Source organism: Asterias rubens, chromosome 11 (assembly GCF_902459465.1).
Source record: "Asterias rubens chromosome 11, eAstRub1.3, whole genome shotgun sequence".
NCBI lineage: Eukaryota > Metazoa > Echinodermata > Asteroidea > Forcipulatida > Asteriidae > Asterias > Asterias rubens.
This window is the reverse complement of record NC_047072.1, coordinates 17,102,678-17,121,829: the sequence shown is the minus strand read 5'-3', so window position 1 is coordinate 17,121,829 and position 19,152 is coordinate 17,102,678. Positions and strand designations below refer to the sequence as shown.

General features: G+C 39.5%; 2 protein-coding genes across 4 annotated transcripts; one reads left to right on the top strand and one right to left on the bottom strand.

Moving 5' to 3' along the window:
• LOC117297085 lies at positions 1-10,707 on the top strand. 3 transcript variants are annotated; one of them, XM_033780218.1, is made up of 14 exons: positions 1-106; positions 2,234-2,325; positions 3,012-3,112; positions 3,366-3,426; positions 3,589-3,664; positions 3,898-3,971; positions 4,350-4,628; positions 4,965-5,064; positions 5,460-5,642; positions 5,774-5,972; positions 6,141-6,396; positions 6,671-8,472; positions 9,148-9,177; positions 9,385-10,707. In XM_033780218.1, exons 2-14 carry the CDS (start codon positions 2,292-2,294, stop codon positions 9,466-9,468), a joined length of 3,279 nt encoding a protein of 1,092 aa, XP_033636109.1. In that variant the 5' UTR covers positions 1-106; positions 2,234-2,291; the 3' UTR covers positions 9,469-10,707. The 3 variants fall into 3 exon arrangements, with proteins under 3 accessions (XP_033636109.1, XP_033636110.1, XP_033636111.1); XM_033780219.1 differs by lacking the exon at positions 1-106 and adding an exon at positions 826-866; XM_033780220.1 differs by lacking the exon at positions 1-106 and having other exon boundaries at positions 2,220-2,325.
• A 917-nt stretch (positions 10,708-11,624) lies between these two features.
• Positions 11,625-18,546, bottom strand: LOC117297084 (tyrosine--tRNA ligase, cytoplasmic-like). The gene is made up of 15 exons (XM_033780217.1): positions 18,410-18,546; positions 17,756-17,828; positions 17,234-17,383; positions 16,531-16,706; positions 16,230-16,275; positions 15,930-16,094; positions 15,514-15,565; positions 15,290-15,330; positions 14,674-14,812; positions 14,276-14,361; positions 13,788-13,923; positions 13,242-13,345; positions 12,703-12,896; positions 12,183-12,321; positions 11,625-11,861 (listed from the first exon to the last, which is right to left on the bottom strand). The coding sequence occupies exons 2-15, from the start codon at positions 17,816-17,818 to the stop codon at positions 11,754-11,756; spliced, it is 1,599 nt and encodes a 532-aa protein (XP_033636108.1). The 5' UTR covers positions 17,819-17,828; positions 18,410-18,546; the 3' UTR covers positions 11,625-11,753.
• Positions 18,547-19,152: the final 606 nt, after the last annotated feature.

Genomic DNA, 19,152 nt, shown 5'->3' with positions numbered 1-19,152 from the left:
CATGACAGCAGACTTGTGAGAGGTCGAGAGGACTGAACTGGGTCTGTAACTTTACATACACTGTCAACAATGAATTTCAACAAGTGAAATTCGCCAAGACAAATGTGTAAGTAAAACATGGTTGGAATTGTTTCAAATGTCTTAGTTGAATTGCTTGATTTTTAATACAGATACAGAACCGGTAGTTTTTAATTTAGCTTTTCTGGATTTTTGCGGGGGGGGGGGGGGGGGGGGGGGTGTAAATGGGGGTACTTCTGTGTACTTTAGGATGGGGGACCCTCTGTCCCCACTTTATCAAGTCTTTTATGTGTGGTTGATAGATTTTAGGAATAACGACACACTGGACCTACAGCTTAAGTTCTGTCCCATCCGAATGACGGAGCAAGGTTTAGTGTCTTGTTTGGGATAATATTAATAATAAAAAATAATAATAATAATGAGAACTTATAAAGCGCACAAATCCATCAAAGTGCTCATGGCGCTTAATACAAAGAATTACATGTACAATAACCAAAATTGAAACGTAAGCCTAAGCTAAGAAGAAATCCAGAACATGTTGAGGAGAAATACAATACAAATGCAATATCAAAGAAAACATCGAAGGGTAGAAATCAAACTATTTTCTCAAATACTTGGTTGAAAAGATGTGTCTTAAGGTTTTTCTTAAATTGTGTTAAAGAAACAGATGATTTTACTAGTGCTGGCAATTTGTTCCATAGGCGTGGGGCAGCATGTGAGAAAGATCGGTCTCCCCATGAATGATTGGATATATGGGCTCAATAAGGAGACTAGAATTGTAAGACCGGAGTTTGCGAGGAGGATTGTATGGTTTGAGTAGATCATCAATATATGCAGGGGCATTGTTGGTGAGTGATTTATACACAAAAAGCAGAAGTTTATAACCATGCTTTCCGTATGGCTCCACCACTTTTTCACTCTTTTTTACAAAAAGGGATATCTCATTGGGGTAAATTAGATACTATATTATTTCATATCGAATGAAAAAGTGGTGGCGCCATACGGAAACTTTTCCCTTGCTTGTTGTATGTAGTAAATTCAATTTCATGTTATTTAAATCAAGAGAAGATCGGACACAACTGGTCTTGGACTCGAACCCAAACCCTGCTGTGCTGATCAGATATATCCTCCCCTTACCAGTTTTCACGCTATTATGCCTTTTTCTTTGAATTGGGAAAAAAAATGATGCCATACATCAACCGATGCCCTAAATATCTTCATTTGATAATATGAAGTATGCAAACATATATTAAAACTTGATGGACATTGAAATGTTCACACTACACACCGATCTTCGATGACTTCAACTGGCATGACTGGCCCCATTTGTTTTGAGTTTTTCCTGTTTTCACGGCAAACAAAGTTGTCTTCGTTTTATTCAAAATATTTTGAAATGAAATTAAAAAAATTACCATGGTAATTTGTAAAAAATAACAAAAATATATAGTTTAATAAAAAGTGTGAATAATTATTGGCTTTCAAATCTGATTTTTTATTCAGTTTTTTTCCCTTTTTTTCTTAAAACTTATAATAAAAAGCGTATAGGCCTAAATAAACAGTGATAATTGAATCAACAAGCTGATGTTTAAATTTTAATATTAATAATAATATTGATATGAGGGTTAAAAAAAAGAAATCTCGAAAAATATTAGAAAATGATATAAGGCACATGGCTTCTTTAAGCCTCTGTATTTTTTTTTTCAGAATGCTCAGCAAAATATTCAGTCACATGATTTGATCATCATGAATTGTGAATTGAAATAGTGTTTGATGAAACTTTTTGGGTGGGCAAACATTTTTATATAGCCTCAACATTATGACATGTTTTTGTACCTTGTAGAAATGCCTAAAATACCAAACTTTTTGCATTTACAAGTGCAAATAACTAGTGGAGCCTTGCATGTTTCTAAGTTTTGGTCAAGGGAGAGGAGACTCTTTGCTTGGCAAATAAAACCACAAATTTTTTATCTAGGGACTGTTTACATCGTAAAAGGTTTTCCACGATTTTAGGGACACCTCGAAAACAGGACCTCCTACGATATATATAGAGTTTAATTTAGTGCGTTAAACTGCTCTTCCACACGACACAACCACCACCATGGGGATGGGAACATTTTGTTTGAATATCAAATTGAAAGCGGTGAAGAAAATTTGATTTAATATGTTTTTTGTTGTCAATTTAACATTTTGACTAAGATCAGTTTATGATTTGCAGAGTACTGACCTGGATAGATGTTTGTCTGTGAGGTCCCCATAAGGAGAAAACAATCATAATGCTTCCCTCAGATGTAGCTCGACTAGTCCTAGGTAAGAAAGCTACCCTACTACCACTGCAACCCCCTCTCCCCCCCCCAAAAAAAATAAAAAAAATAAAAAATAAAACAGGAATAATTGTTGGACAGGACCTCAAACTACGGAGCTTTGTTTTTAAGTACATGCAGGCCTGTACTTCCTGGAGCGATGAAGGCGATTGCCTCCATGCCCTCGGTCATTGCCTTGGTGCCCTTCAAATACTCCTTTAGAAATGTATAATTTCCTCATAAAGTCATAGGGTGCCCCTTTTATATCAAGAAGAAAATGCCTTGGTGCCCTTGCCCTTACAAAAATGAAGCGCACAGGCCTGTACATGTTTGAGACCTACATGTTTTCCTTTACGTAGCACAGTGTATAACTTCACATGGTGCTTTGGCGCAGTATGCAGCCAATCAAACCAGGAACACTAGGTTCCTAGGTGGGGCGAACCTCTTCTCCTTTTTGATGCAGCAATAAGTGTCACGACCTGGACTCGAACCCACACTGCTGATCAGAAACACCAGAGCTTGAGTCGGGGTTCTTATCCTCTTGGCCACGACACGCCACTCTAGAAAGTTCTTCTTTGTTGAACCCAAATAGAGGTACATTTTGGGGTGAATTCTTTCTTATACTACTGTACTGAAAAAAAAAAAAGTGTTAAATCTTTTGATTTTTGGTTTTAATTTGAAATTATTCTGTAGGTTATCTAAAAGATGAAGGGTTGCTGAGGTCATACAAAGAGTTCTTCACTGAGAGTCCCCACTTAGAGGAACTGAGAAGACACCCAAATGTCGAACCATCAGTAAGCAAAAATTACTTCTTTTAAATTACTTTTACCATCTTACTAGTAATGAGATCAAAGGATCCTTAAGCTTACAATGGATGGAAAGAAAAAGATTGGATCTTTTCTACAATGCAATATCTTTAAACAGGAAAGATCGGAAAATGACAAAATCGGACCATATGGTTTTCTAAGTTTAAAGATCACACTGACCAAGAATTTTTTTACAAGTAAAATAACCGATTGACTTCTCTATAATGTCATCGTTTTATAGGTCCCGTTCGAGAAAGGTTTACCTGAAATACTGAGTGAATATTCCAAGCTCATCAATGCCAGTAAGTATTTGTCTTAAACAAACCAGGACTATTGTAACTTTATCTGTAATTCTCTGATTTGCATGTGTAAACTCCTCCTACCCTCACATATTTTTTACATGGCCTGTTATGTTCTTTTTGTAAACTATTTTCCTTTTTATTCCTGTCTTGCCCTCTGTGTAGTTAAGGACAGGAAGAACTGCAACCAGGTCATTGCCTCACTATGGAAAATGCATAGTGAGGTCATAGGTCAACTGAGGTAAGTCCACTGTCATTCATGTGAACTTACTTTTAAATGTTTGCACCCATTGTGGTAACCACAATTTGAACACAAAATGAAAAGAAAAAAAGAATGGAAAAAAAGAGAAAACTCAAAAAAAATTGCAAAATATTATGAAAAACTAATTTGAGCTTTTAATACGTAGCATCTACATTTATTTGGAGTAAAAAAATAAAGGAACATCATTATTCTGTGGTTGAATTTGTTTACAGGTTCCAATACACGGGTAATGCTGGACTGTTACACACCCAAACACACCCAGAACCGCGGAAAGTAGACCAAAGAAGTGAGTATAAAAATCACACAGTCAGAAGTCCAAGTCTAAGGAACATTACAGAATTGATAAGAACAAAAATCGTGAAGACACTTGTGTCGTATTAAGTAGGACACTAAACCAGGTCGCTTCTTAAAGTTGGGGAGGTAGTGCTTTCTGCTCTACCAGCCAGGCTTCTGATGGATGATACCCAAGCCTACATCCGTATGGATTGAAAGGGGGTAACCCTATTTCAGCCCCCAGGAGTAGTTGGCAACGACCCCTGGAAAAATAGTTGATTTGTAGCCCACACCTTGAAGTGGCTCTCAGGCCTTGTGTGTCTGGCGACTTGTATAACAAAATAAAAAATAAAAAATGAAAACAAATTATGACGTTCTCTTTACTGTTCAGCCCTGACACGCTACAGAATGTCAGCTCTAAGAAAACAACAAGAGCTTCAGCGAAAGATGGCGTCGCAGCTTCCGTCAAAAACAACAACAACAACAACAGCCACAAACGCTGTGTCTGGTAGCGTATCTGTAGCCACCAGCCCCCTCGACGCTCTCACCAATAGTATTATGATTGCGGGTCGCCAGGGTCATACAGCAAATGACCACCGGGTCATGGGGTCAACTAATCAGGGGTCAGAGGTCGAGATGGAGGTCGCTGATCATAGAGGGCAGGATCTAGGTGAGTCTGAGTAGGGGATTGCTAATGGAATGCAAAAAGTGGAAAAGCCATCATTTCAACATATTTTCTAAAATTTTGACCCTGGTTTCAGCCATTTTTTGTTGGCAATGACTTTCACCCCTGTTTATTAGTCGAAGGGAAAATTGTATATGATTTTCTCTTTTTGGGGGGCAGGTGATTAGAGACAATTTGTTTCACCCCAAAATTGAATTACAATGTGCCAAGTCGGCTTCCTTTGTGGTTTATTACTCAATTTATTCCTAATTATTTTAAACAGGATTCTGAGGAAAGCAATTTATGACAAGGAAACCTCAACTTTTTTCTACTCCTACACAGAAACGACAGCCATTCCTGAGTTCAGAACCCCCACCAAGGGCTACAGCGTAACTGGCACTCAGGTGCACACTCCCATCGGCAAATCACCAAAGAGAAAAAGGTACATATTATATGGGATTTGAGGCATTGATTTTAAGGTGTCAAGGCCGCGTGGTTATTAGTGCGTCGAATTCAAGTTCTGGTGGTTAAGTCATTTGAGTGTGGGTTCGGGCCCCTGTCGTGGCACTTGTGTCCTTGAGCAAGATGCTTTACTGTAATTGCTTCTCTCTACCCAGGGGTAGAGGTTGATATATTATGTATGAAAAAGCCTTTGGAGTGCTACGGTTGCCCAGGTTGCATACTCCCCAGAGAGCTGAGAAAGATTAAAGGAATGTTATTTTGGCCCAATGACCAGAGCTCTATAAATGAACAGTGCATTGAGACTATTAGTGTGAAATATGCTACTATTACCAAGTTAAACATTTTCAATTTTTTGTTGATTTTTTTTTTCGTCAGCGTTCCTCCGCGTAGATTACCCGCTTCCACAGCAGCCAGTATTTCTCCTCGTTCAACTGACAATGTTTCTTCTTCCCAAATGGAGGAGGAGTTTCCCGATCTTCCGCAGGTTCTCGAGTCCCTCATCAACAACACAGAGTTCCAGGAGAAACTAGCCGGCAACATCAACAAGAAACTACCTGTGTGAGTTCACTCATTATTTTGATTATCTGCATAATTTACTTCCAGAAAATTTAAGCAATCTTAACCTTTTTTCTTTGAATCGGGACTATTTTTGTTCATTTAGTCAAGACTTAAAATGTTTTTATTTACAGGGAGAATCGGTCTGAACCAGTCGGAGAGGCAAACACTTCCGCTCACACACTCAGTACGTCCTCAACGTCCATAGAGGAGCTGCTGAATCTTCAAATGACCGACGACACGGTTCATGAGATCGTGCAGAGTACCAGTGCTGATCCAGCGTTCGAGTCTTTGTTCTCACTCTTCAACATCGACAGAGAACAGTACAACCGGGTGAGTGGTAAAATTGAGACTTATATAATATATAAATAATTTATATTGAAGCATTTGTAACAATGACATGAACAGCGGCAGTGGAGAATGTTTCTGAAAGAAATTTTAAAAATTGCAGTCTACCAATAGCCCAAATTTCACCTGAACTTCCTTCTCTCTGTTGATCAGTCTTTCCAGGAGAACCTTGAAGATGCACCAACCCACCACGAACCCACAGTGGTCGACTTAACTACGACCAGTAATGCCACAATGACCCAACCCAATAATGTTCCCAACATAACCGGCCAATCACTGCAATCGACGCCGCTCTCCAACCAATCACATTATATCTCTGATCAGGGTACTGGTCAGGTGACCTATTCACTAGCCAATCAGAACCCACAAGTGGTAGCCGGTTCTACAATGTTAACGACAGCAAATACGGGTATGTAAAACCATTCTCAATTAAGTATTGTCAAATTGCTACTTTTTTATTTCAGACCTGTATGCTTGGTTTTTGAAAGGGCAAGGGCACCAAGGCATGTTCTCCTTGGTAAAGGTCACCCTATGAGAAATTGTAAATTACTACTGAAGCATTTCAAGTGCATGCAGGCAGCGACCAGGGGGCATGGAAGTAATCGCCTTCATTGCCTCCGTGAAGTATCGAGTCTGTTCATTTTTTCTGTTGAGTCTTATCTAGTGCTCTTCTAATCTCTCAGGTCCATTTACCAGCTTAAGTATTCAACCGCCAGTCACTAGTGCTTCCACTGGTACCCATCACCAACTAAACCTCAACCCATCAGCGATTATTCCGTCCACTGACCAAGTCGTAACTCTCCCGGTCTTTCTTAACGCCTCAGGACAGTATCAGATCATGCAACAGGCAGTGCCCAGCCCCCAGAACCTTGTTGTCAACTCCCCAGTAGGGTTCCAAGGAGGTACGCTGTTAGTGACGCCGGATGGGAGAGTTGTAGGCTCCCCGAGCGTGGCGATACAGAGTGGACAACAACTTTTGCCTGGTAGCTTAGCTCAGAATAAATCTTCAGGACAAGGAAGCACCCACCAACAAAGCAATGCCGACCCATCTTGCCCGGTTCACGGCAGGATGGAAAATCTCAATGCACCGCCAGCGACTGGTAACACAAACCTGCCCACAGCACCAACCCCCTCCTTGATGACTCAAGTAAACGGGGCGCAGAATGTCCAAGATCAGACTGAGGTCGTACAGCTACTTGCCACAATGGTTGATTCCGATGTCGGCTCTTTATTTGCCACCACCTCACCAGAAAGATCGTTCTCTAGAAGTAATTCCCCACTGACGTTGACGCAAACCTCTCATGAGATAGCTAAGCAAAAGAAAACTTGTTTCCCTGAAAATAGCGTTGACGCATCTCAGAATGCTAAGCAGAACAGACTTCCAGATGGTAATGGAGTAGGTCAGAGAGCTAAGCAGAGAACGATTTTACCTGCTCCAGGTCAACCGAATCAAACTGCAGAGGGGAATCGAAACATCTTTTCCAGTATTAGCAACACAGCGGTTGTGAACCCTGGACCTGCAGGGATGTCGCTTGTCCAACAGGCTGGCATGATGGCTTCGGAAGCCAGTGTCCCAACAACAAAATCACCGCCAGGAGTTGCTTCAAAACCTCGCAAACAGATTCAGTTCAAAGGGTTGACTCGCACGCTGGACGTTGGCTGGACACCTGAAGTCCAGTCAAGAACAAGACAACCTCATAAAGGAAACGTCAATGATAATGCTGGAGGAAATATCAGCACGTCGGAGAGTAAGTCCAGAGGAAAGAACACCTACACTGATTCATTGCAAAAGAAAAAGCCCTTTTCCTCAGGATTGTCAAAATCAACCGTTGTTGAGCATAATAAACAAGTGCCTGATGCTGTCGCGCATCGTGGAGCAGCCTCTGTTGAGGTGCCCGATGACATGTCGACAGAGGTGAATATTGCAGCACAGATGTTGGTCTGTCTCTCCAACAGTCCGCCTTCATTACGTCAGTCCCCGTACAGACAGCAGAGACTGCGTAGTATGACCTCCAACAGCTCCCCTGCGACAAGTCCTTCCAGAGACTGGGTGATGGAGCTACGGAAAGAGATCGGGTTATCGCCAAACAGCGGACGTCTCAAACGGCCGGAACTGGAAGCATCGACTCAGGAATCCCAAAAGGATACAAAAAGCAGCAAGCGGAAATCCAGAACACCTCGGAAGCAAGCCAACACGGCGACTGAAACCGTTGTGGTGACCCTGCAGACCGAACCAAAGTCCAAAACAGCTGTGCAAACCAGAGCCGCCACCCAAAAAGCCAAGAGTCCAAGAAAAGTCGGTGAAGATCCTGTTGCCAAGAGGAAGTCGTCTCGGAGCACGAACAGCTCTAAGAAACCTGATGGAGCACACGAAGGTGATGCTGAAAGAGGAGCAGCTGAGAAGGGAGATAAGACGTTGGAGGAGACTGGAAAGAAAGAGAACAGAGGTCACAAGAGAAACAGAGAAGGAAATAGCAAAGATGAGGTTTGTCAAGTTCATTTCCATTTTAAATTCAACCCTAAAGACTCTATTATTATTATAATTACTTTGTGTAATTCTTCCTCCGATTGAGATGGCGCACAAAAATGCAATAAATTATTATTGTTATACATGTATATATAGAATGTTTAAAGACATTGCTTCACTTTGTAAATGTAAAGAGTAAATTGTGCATGTATATAAAAAAGGTATAATGAATAGGGTAGGTGGCCTTAGCTTTCGATCCAAACCGGACCTATTTCAGAGGCATGTATAAAAAAGGTAGATATACTCTTGTATTCTATATTTTTGTTTTAGTTTTATGTTAACTTTCATGAGTTAATGTTTAAAAAATTTTAATCCCTGTTCACATGTGCAATTCAGTTTTTAACTGCCAGTCATGTTTATAATAAACCATTATTAACTTACTATAACATATTAACTTACTCGGTAACGAGCAACGGGGTACTGTTGTACTATTGCAACTGAGATGACAAACTAAGTTAACATTTTCACAGATTTGTTGTTTTATGCTTATGTTGGGATACTTCAAGTGAGAATACTGGTCTTTGACAAAGGTGTCCAGTGCATTTAAATACATCATTGTCGTCATTAATATGTAAAAACTCTTTCCTTTCATCTGATGAAATCTTTTTATCTTTTTTTCTTGCATTTTTTCAGACAAGCAAGAAACCAACGACAACAAAAAGTGTGAGTATACGAATCATAAAACCTACCTTCAACTGCCTTTTTTATAATAATCCACAATTGACTTAGTTGGTGCTGAACCCACTTTCAACTCTCCTTTTTAAACAATCCACAAGTGCAGTGAATCGATGGGAGTTTGCCCTAGTTTCAAATGCAACTTTAAGGTCCTTTGTCAATAAATTTATTCTATTTTTTTGTTGATCTCCACAGGCAAAGAAGACAAAACGATCTCAGAGTTTTCCGTCAAACCTTGATGTGGACAAGTTTCTGTCAAGTCTTCAGTATGCAGAATGAAATTCAGTATGCAGAATGAAATTCAGTACATAGAATGAAATACATACTTCGAAACCTGGGCATTTTCCCTTAAAATATACATCTTTAAAATAAAAGCCATTAAAGATGCATCACTCAATCTTTTTCCAAGCTGATGTCAAAAATTAATTTAAACATTAGATGGTTTTGTGCATTGTGATTTCATTTTAGTACATGGAATTATTTCAGGTTTTTCTAACTGCATCAATTTTCAGAGTTCCTTCAGAGAAAAATATTCATTTTTGCCAGTCTTTTGGCACAAAATATAGCAACGCAACTTAAACAGGATATATTTGTTTCTGCCAGGCCTAATTAAAAGAATAATTGTTAGTGAAATTTAAAGGGAAATGTCATTAAGGGCCATTAAAGAACATTTGAGTCGTCTTTTATCAATCGTTCATTAATACCTGTGACTGTTTGTCCATTCTGATTGGTCCAGAGGAGATCATGTGTCTATGTTTAAAACGTGGTGAGGAGTGATTAAAGCTTACGAGTGCTGTGCAAGCTTACTCAGGTGCTTATTAACGGGTTATGCAATCTATACACACTGTACTCGATGTAAAATGCGTAAGTGTATGCACAACCTTTATTCGAAGCATTGCAATCCTCCGCAAAGTTTAGGCTGCGTACATAATACAACAGGAATTGGAAACTCTATAAAAAGTTACTAACATTTTGCGCTTCTCAACACAATGGGCATTTATTAATGTTCATAAAAGAGAAGAGACTCTTCGTAGGGTCACGGTCCTTTTACTAACGGCCTTGATCCTGTTAGTTTTAAATGGGCATTTAAGACCAGGGTCATGTTCGTGCAAGGACCAATGGTTGTTGGGTTCCAAATAGTCAACTAGTGTAGTACAACCATCAATTGTCTAGACATAATTCGGACTAACTTAGTCGAACTATATTCAACGATAGTTCTTGCGTGAATTTGGACCTTATTGCTACTCTTTTATTCCCTTTAATATTTGTTGTGAAGCACTGTCAGATAATGAATTCCATAGTGCTGTGGGACAAAACCATACGCTACAAGAAATACCTACAGAGATATTCAGTTTTTCAACACTTCCAGATGGTTTATTTTTTCAATATGGGTATAAATAAAATTTATATTTAAAGGTTTAGAAACCTTAAAACCACTTTAAGACCAATACTGAATGTACTATTGAATAGTTAAGTATTTCTGTGCATTCTGTTTATTTTTATTTACTACAATGTAAACCGAACCAAAGCCTCAGTTTTTCTTGCGTTCATTTTCAAATAATAAAATCCATTTGAAAGAAATTTGAATGTTGCGTTAGTTTCTTCAAGCCTGAACGTTGCCGCATGTTTTTGAGCAAATTCAAAACAAGTCAAAACAGTGACAAATTTGCTTACTGTTAAAGGTTTTTGATACAATTTTGTATTATTATCAAGTTTTTTGCCATGTTATGAATCCTTACTTTTTTATTTTTTTTTATTTTTATGCAAGTCGCCATACACACAAGGCCTGAAGGCCACTTCAAGGTGTGGGCTACAATTATTTTTTGTCAGAGGCCGTTGCCACCTACTCCTAGGGCTGAAACAGGGTTACCCCTTACTATGAATGAAGATGTATGTAATATAATTTACCTATAGATGTTAGTTTCATAAGTCATCAAGTGTTTGAAAAAAAAAGTAAAAATCACAGCGCAATGTTTTCAGAAGTGTCTCATATTCTGTAGTACATGCTAAAATACTTTTCGTGAAATTGTTCAAACACATTTGTAAAATGGCCTTCAACTTGTTGGAAATGTTAAATTCTTTATCACTCCCCTCCCCCACAACCTCCTACATTCTGCCTACCCTCGACCCAACCCACATTAAAGATGCTATGTCAGATTTTTGGCCCCAAACATTAAACAATAGATTTTTTGAGTGAATGGTATTTCAAAGAGTATCACCCGCTCTAACGAAAAAGTTCAACTTTTACTTTTAATGGTCAGGAACCATGAACAAAATTTAAAACGTTTTTTACAAAACACATCAGAATTGGTCACGTGATATATTGTCGGGATCCCGACAAAAACTAATTTTGAGTACTTAATTTCACTGCTACTAATAATTGGCAGACTTTTTCGAGCAATGGCTCAAAAGAAAGCTTGTAACTTTCTCGATCCCCATCAAAATACCTATTGAATTTTAAATCAAAATTTTTGGGTCAAATTGGCCAAAAATCTGACATAGCATATTTAAGTAATTTACATGATTTTTAAAGATATTTAAGAAGAATGAGTTAGGAAATCAATTTAGCGTATCGTAGCGTCTTGTAGGGCACATGTGACAATTCCGAGCTCGGTCATAAAAGGACTGTCTTTCCACTTGGCAACCTGGTCTGATGTCGTCCTGAAATCCACCTGAGAAAATAAAATAGAGTTTGATTTCGTTTTTATGGAATCTGCTGATTGATTTAAAGGCACTGGACACGTTTGGTAATTGTCAAAGACCAATATTATTCTCACTCGGTGTATCCTAACATAATATGCATAAAATTACTAATCTGTACAATTTTTCGCTCAATTGGTCATCGAAGTTGCAAGAGAATAACGAAAGAAAAAACACCATTGTTGCACAAGATTTGAATGTGTCCACTTCAAAATAAAAGGACGTCATTTTTATTTGGATAAAATTTTTGTTCTCTTTGAATTAAAAAACAAAAAGAACATAGCTGGTCTTACCTGTAGCTTTTCAAACACTTTCTTCTTTGGTTTGAGTTCCTCGTCGGGTTTGCCCGCTTGGTACCCCTCAATGAACACACGCTGACCAGGAACACTGCCCTCTGGAGGGCAGAGTGGCTCAACTTGCCTTGGATCCTCCCTGAAAGAAAAAGCGCAAACATGTTTAATGGTCTGACATTTCAACAAGGACAAGGGCCAGGTCTGATTTAACGGCTAGAATAATCTTATTTGGTACAGAATTCCATGATAAGATTCCCGGCTTCAAATCTTTTGGAAGTAATTCTTAGTGGGGAAATCTTTTCAATTTGGTACATAATTCCACTGTAAGGATAATATGCTTCAAATTTTTCAAAGCAAAGTATAATATTCAATACCACAACACAACCAGCAATTCTCCAAACAGAGTTGTATACATGGCCATCCCGAAGGTTTACTACTGTAGATTTTCTTAAAATCTTTAAATTTTTCAGAAGTAATTCCCAGTTGGGCATTGAACACTAAACGGACAGTTTCTACTTACAGAGAGCCACACATGACCATAGCTTTGGATTCAATCCCCCTCATCTTCTGTGGCTTGAGGTTACATAACATGACAACCATACGATCCTTCATGGCCTCTAGAGGAACGAGTCCGGCCAAGCCGCTGACCACCGTACGAGGGCTCTCTTCTCCGACGTCAATCTGTTCCAAGTAAAGGGATTCTGCATCTGGGTGCTGAGAAAGGCAAACCACAAATTAAGTTCAACTAACTCTAGAAATATAAGATAAGATAAGATTATAATTTATTCAGCCAATAGTAAACCAAAACAACAGCTGTCGATTTCACCAAACTCTTCCTAACTTAGAATTAACTTTAGGACTTGGGACGAGTTAAGTTCTGTATCCAAAGACGTTAGGACGCAGATTGAACCCATCCTAAGCTAGGACGAGAGATGTGATTAATCCTAGCGTTTCGTGACATCGGCTGTTGGAATTACTCGAGCTCTCAGGCCTTTGAGAAAGACTCTGCTAGGGTCTGCTTGAACAATATCTAATTATATACACAAGAAATCTTCGTACCATTTCAGCCGAGAGGACTTTGCCGACCCTGAAGTCTAATCTTGACGGAATGATCTCGTCACTGCTTGCTCCTTCACCCTGCTGCTGTTTGCTGCCTGTCTGCTCTGAAAGAGGACAAGAAATTTACACCAATTAATTGGATCAGGTTCAATTCAAGTCGTTTCAAGTCAACATTTATTTCATACTTCTTACATGTATCTCAAAATATTACATAGATCAGCAAAATACTAAGCACAGAGGATGGAGGGAAATTGTCCCTATTCGAGATGCTGCCCTGACTCGTCTACCTTTGACTTCTTTTCCTTTCCCTTCATTTCATTTAACTTACTCTGGTTGTGAAGCCAAGGACACTCAGAAATCGAACTTAGAACCAGGAAAGAAGTTTCAGTTAAGATGTGGGAGGGAAACCCCAGCCAAATATTCCAGGCAAAACCCACACAGTCAGAAGTTAACAACTATAGACTGTGCTCGCCATACGCAAGAAGAAATACACTACTTGGACATTCTTACTTGGACGTTCTTACTTAGGCGCGTTTCTATTCTTACTTTTCTTTGGGGGTGGTGGGTAAGCCTGGCTGGTGAGTTTCTTTAACTCCGAACTCTGGAAGGTCTTCCTGATCGGCTCCATCAATCGGTTTAATTCTCTCACCACGGCAGACTTGAGGTCACCAGGGTGAACATCCTGATCAAAAGAAGATCAAGAAATTAACAGAATTATAGTAAAAATGACGTCAAATGATGAAAATCTACAATGCTTAATAAAAGGCTTCAAGCCTAAAGTCTTTTATGATTTGAGCGGGAAATTACCCCTTTCTCAAAAAATATGTTACTTCAGGGGGAGTCGTTTCTCACAATGTTGTGAGCTCTCCATTGCTTGTTACCTAGTAAAAATGTTATGCTTACAATTAGTTTGAGTAATTACCATTAGTGTGCAGTGCCTTTAAGCTCGACTGGATATCTCAAATGGACAATGTCTAGATTGTTCCTCAAGAAACTTGTTAAAATAAAATGTGACTTTGTACAGCAGAGCATACCTCCTTGGCAAACGCCTGTTCTAGAGCCTCGAAATCCGGGTAGGTAATATTGCCTCCAAACTTCTCATTCCTCTCAATTAGAAAGCCTGGATTAAGCAAACAAAATTACAAAATTATACCTTCAATATTTTCTGAAATTGTGACGAAAACATGTACAATGTATACCCATTTTTCCCTTGGGTAAAGAGTAGTATATACAGTATCTTGCTCAAGGACACAAATGAAAAGACCGGGACCCAAACCAACTCTCCGATGAATTATCCACCACAACTTGAATTTGACGATCTTAGTGACTCGACTTAATGACACCCTATTGATGTGTTATAGGGTTGTAGGTAGTGGTACATTATATAATTGTTTGGCATCGTACAATGAACACAAACAATCAGACACCTTACCTCCTTGTGATAGAGGCATGAGGACATGTTTGACGAACGACAGCACTCCGTTCTCGGCGATGTTTCCAGGTTCACAGAATGCCTTCTTCAGTTTTTTCTTCAGTGACTCTGGCGTGTCCAACAGGTCAATCTTGGAATCCTTTAAGAACAAAAATACAACTTTAGCTCCATAGCAGCCTGCAAGCTTCTGATACAAAATGCCCACATTTGCTGCAAAAAAGCTGCAAAATTTGACCCAACCTCCACTCAACCAAAAAGAAAGGTGTAAGCCTACAGGATCTATGGCTTAATGTCTCACTTGAAGAACAAAGCATAAGTGTCTTGCAACCCTTGAAGAAAGGCTTACAGATGTCTTGCTGGCAGCCTCTGGTAGGTTCTGAGGTTTCAAACACCCCTAAACCTACCAATCAAACTGCTTGGCTTACTGGGAACCTAGTAGCTAAAGGAATCGCTCCCCTGAAAGGAATTCCTGGGGTTACTCCGTTTTAGGGACATAAGAGCCATGACTGGGATCTGAACCCACAGTCTGATAACACCAAAACTTAAGTCCAGTCAACTAGATTGCTCGGCACAGCACTCCACTAAAGTAAACAACAGACATCTTAGTTTTCCATACCTCATCTGACGAGCTCATTTTGGTTCCAGTCAGGCCTGGCACTAAAAAAAGGAAAACAATAAATCAGTTATTTAGAGACAAAGATAATGAATGTTTAGAAAACAACATAATATGCCAAACCAAAATAATTGAGAAATGGAGAAGACAAGTTCAAATATATGGGAGAATTGTTCAAGTGATTTTTATTTTAAACAGATGAAAAAATCAAAGTTGAACTGACTTACCCATAGGATTCATAAGATGAATACGCTTAGCGTACCCCAGGGCAGGCAGGCACTATAATAAGATGATAAATGAAACGAGAAACCAAGTTAAAACTTAATAAAACCCTCAACAGAAGCACACGTACTGTAGCTGTCACAGCAAGACCATTAATTAGTGCATGTCTGTGCAAGTGTGACAGAGGTAGAAAGCCCTTCCCAGGCACAGTTTATGTTCCTTTAGAACTTGTAAAAAGTAGGGACCGTAAACAGGCCACAAACACTTTGGTTGAAGGGCCGAGTCAAGTAATTTCGCGAGATGGGACACCATTCGTATCCCCACCCCTAGGACTTGGTTGTGATGGGGGCCAACCAACAAACTCTCTGTTTCGTTTGGAGAGACCTAAAGATTAAAGCCAACAGGAAAATAAAATCCTCACCTTCTCTGCAAAAGTAAAGATCTTGCGTTGATCAACGCCTCCAAACTGGCAGTCCACCTTAAGGTATTCCTCATCCAGTGCTTGTAGTCCTGGGTAGAGTAGACCGCTGAGTAGAGGATGATCAACTTGCTTAACGACCTCAGCACCTGCCTTCCTCACGTCATGCTGAGAGGAGGAGGGGGGGGGGGGGGAGGAGAAGAACAGCTGCTTAAATATCATAATAACAATAATCAGTTTTCATGTAGGGGGGTTTAACAAACAAAAATTTTGGTTAAAAACGGAGAAACCACAACAACTAACCTGTGTGACTACTGATGACATTCTGTACACGTCCAGGGTGTATTCCCTGCAGATAAAAGAAAGAGAATTACACAACGCTTCCCAATTAATTACAGAGTTTAACTGTTAGGTTTATTATTCGTATTTTTTGTAAGCAAATTGTAAACAAGTAAGTAACAAGTGAATGGCTGATCGATCTCAAACTTCTATAGGTTATGCATATGAAGTGCTTACAATGCCAACAACTGTTTTGTTAGCAAAAAAAAAAACAGTTCTGTAATATTCCTTTTACCAAACCCCTCTCCAAAAGACTCTCGGTTACCTGCTCAGCTGGTAGTCCGTCCCTCGGACAAATTTAAGTTTGTCCAGCGGGACGCTGAGTGACTCTAGCATTGCCTTAATGATGTGCTCGTAGTATTGGGTGCGTAGGCTGAGCAATTCCCAGGGGGCTTTTAGGTTATCTAGATAGGCATGAAGGTCAGCAAAGAGGATTGTCACCTGTGGAATAAGAACAGCCAAAAGACCAAAACAACATTTTAGCCGGCTGTCTGGTGGAAAGCTTAAAGGGAAAGTGTATGTATGGTAATAACTCTTAAAATCAACATGATCAATGGTAATAAACAATTTCCGGTTAGAGCCTACAGCAGCTTTTGATGGTGTATGAAGCAGGTTGCAACTGGTGTCCTGCTCATTTCTGCATCTTTGAGCAGTATTTTCTGCTTAATTAATAAGTTCTATGAAATCGGCTCTGACTGAAGTACCTCACACCAAGCGTCTAGCCTTGCTAGCTAGCTGTGCGAAGTAATGTATAAGGCCTGATAACTCACAAAGGCAATGAAGAAGGTGATCACCTCCATGCCCCCTGGTCATTACCTTGGTGCCCTTGAAATGTACTTAGAAGAAGAAATTTACAATTTCCTCATAAGGGTGCCCTTTACCAAAGAGAAACTGCATTGGTGCCCCTGCCCTTTCAAAAATGAAGCATACAGGCCAGAAAGTAGGAGTACAACCAAAGTCTTACGAACCTTACACCCAGCTCTAAGGAAGTCTGCAATCTTGCTCATGGGGACGAAGTAAGCTACATGAGGCTTGCCGGTGGTTGCCGTGCCCCAGTAGATCGAGACGTCTTTTCCATCCACCAACATCTGCTTGAGTTTCTCTTCTCCAAGAACCTCCTGAAGAGCAAACAACAAAAAGGAGGGAAAAAAAACAAAGGAAAATTCATTAACCTGGGTCTCATCATAGCTTCGTATTTTACCGGCTCTATTCAACTAATGTCATCACCAATGGAATTTAGGACTGTGTCTAGCTGATACATCCAGATGAAGGGAGTAAAGCCTGGTTCATACTTCGAAATGAGATATGAATTTTGAAATCATAAGTTCGCAATGAATTATTCACGGCAGTGGACTTGTGTCCATCTCCTGAGAAACATTCGCTGCAAAAAACATTTTGCTTCACATTCGCAGGAAGCATGAACCAGGCTTTATGGTTTTACCAAGTTAAAGACTGAAAGCTAAGTTTACTCACTGAGAAGACAAATTTACCTGAAGATTTCTTGTGATCAGACCAAGTCTCTCGTCAACACTCAAATCCGCTGCCAGTGCCATGGTGATGGATCTACATCAAAACAAATAATTACAAATACTACTAGTGTCTGTCAGTGTCACTGAAGAATACAGTTTCAGTTCATTCAAGTCCAACTCCAAACCAAGCACACTTATATTTAGTTTCAAAATTAAAAGTAAAGTTGTCATGGTTATGCAATGAAAAACAAATTATTGGGGACCAAAACAAAACTTCAAAAGAATCAAAGGAAACAGCTGGACAATTCAGTTCAGTTTCACTTTCAAGTTTCATTCACTATTTTTTTCAGGGCTTGAATTTGAAGAAAATGTCCACTAATATTAATAATAATACTGAGTATTATTTGTAAAAATGACAACATTTCTGTAACCATTTTCTTTTTGCCCCCCCCCCCCCCCCCCACCTGTCATGCCTGTTCAATTTCAATAATGTTATTTTGATTTTTGGTACCCAACAACAACATTGCAATGCATGCAATGGGATGGCATTGCATTGCAATTGAAGGCAAGCAGCAACAACGGGTAAGTTCTGCTCAGAACACATTGTGTTCATTTGACAGGCTTGATGCTACTAATGCATTTATGACAATAAAAAAAACACCGATTCTTTCTTACCTTTCCTTATAATTTTCAAGACCTTCCTTCAAATTTGTGATGATCGATGATGAATAACGGAAACTTTATAGCCAGATTGTGCAGCAGAATGGGCCTTGATGACACATGTCGTGCACACACCCGGCTATTCATGAATGATGAAACACCATGTAAAAGTTTGTGTTGTTCGTCAAACACCGTGAATAGCCGTCATGTTGTGTCAACAAAGCCACACCTTCTGTGTATGCAATACCTGTATGGCGCTCGTTGACGCTCATTTTGATGTAGGCCTCAATTTGGTTCCCATTCACTTTTTGACCGACACACTGAGGAAGGTTGGTCGAGAGAGGGCGCTATTCTTCTTTAGCGGTCTCACTTAAAATTAGTGCGCTTACTTCGTTTGTTGTCTTCCTCTCCAAAATACCACACGTGCTCATCATTTATAACAAACTTTACAACAACGATTACTTCCTCCAAGAGTCCATTGATTAAGCTAGTGGAGAACCAGTCATTCACTGTCAGTGTCAATGATTCAAGGTACAGTATTTCTTCAGCTTATTTTGTAAATTTATTGTATTGGGTTGCCACACTGGCCGAGTCAGTCAGTGAGATGAGTTATTATTATTAACCGACAGTTTCATAATTACTGCTTTTTATAAAACTGGCTACTACGTGATACTGCAGTAAGCACACGAAAAGGTGTGTTAACCTTCAGTTCAGGCGTTTACTGTATCATCATTTTCGTACAGGGTATAAGAATGTAT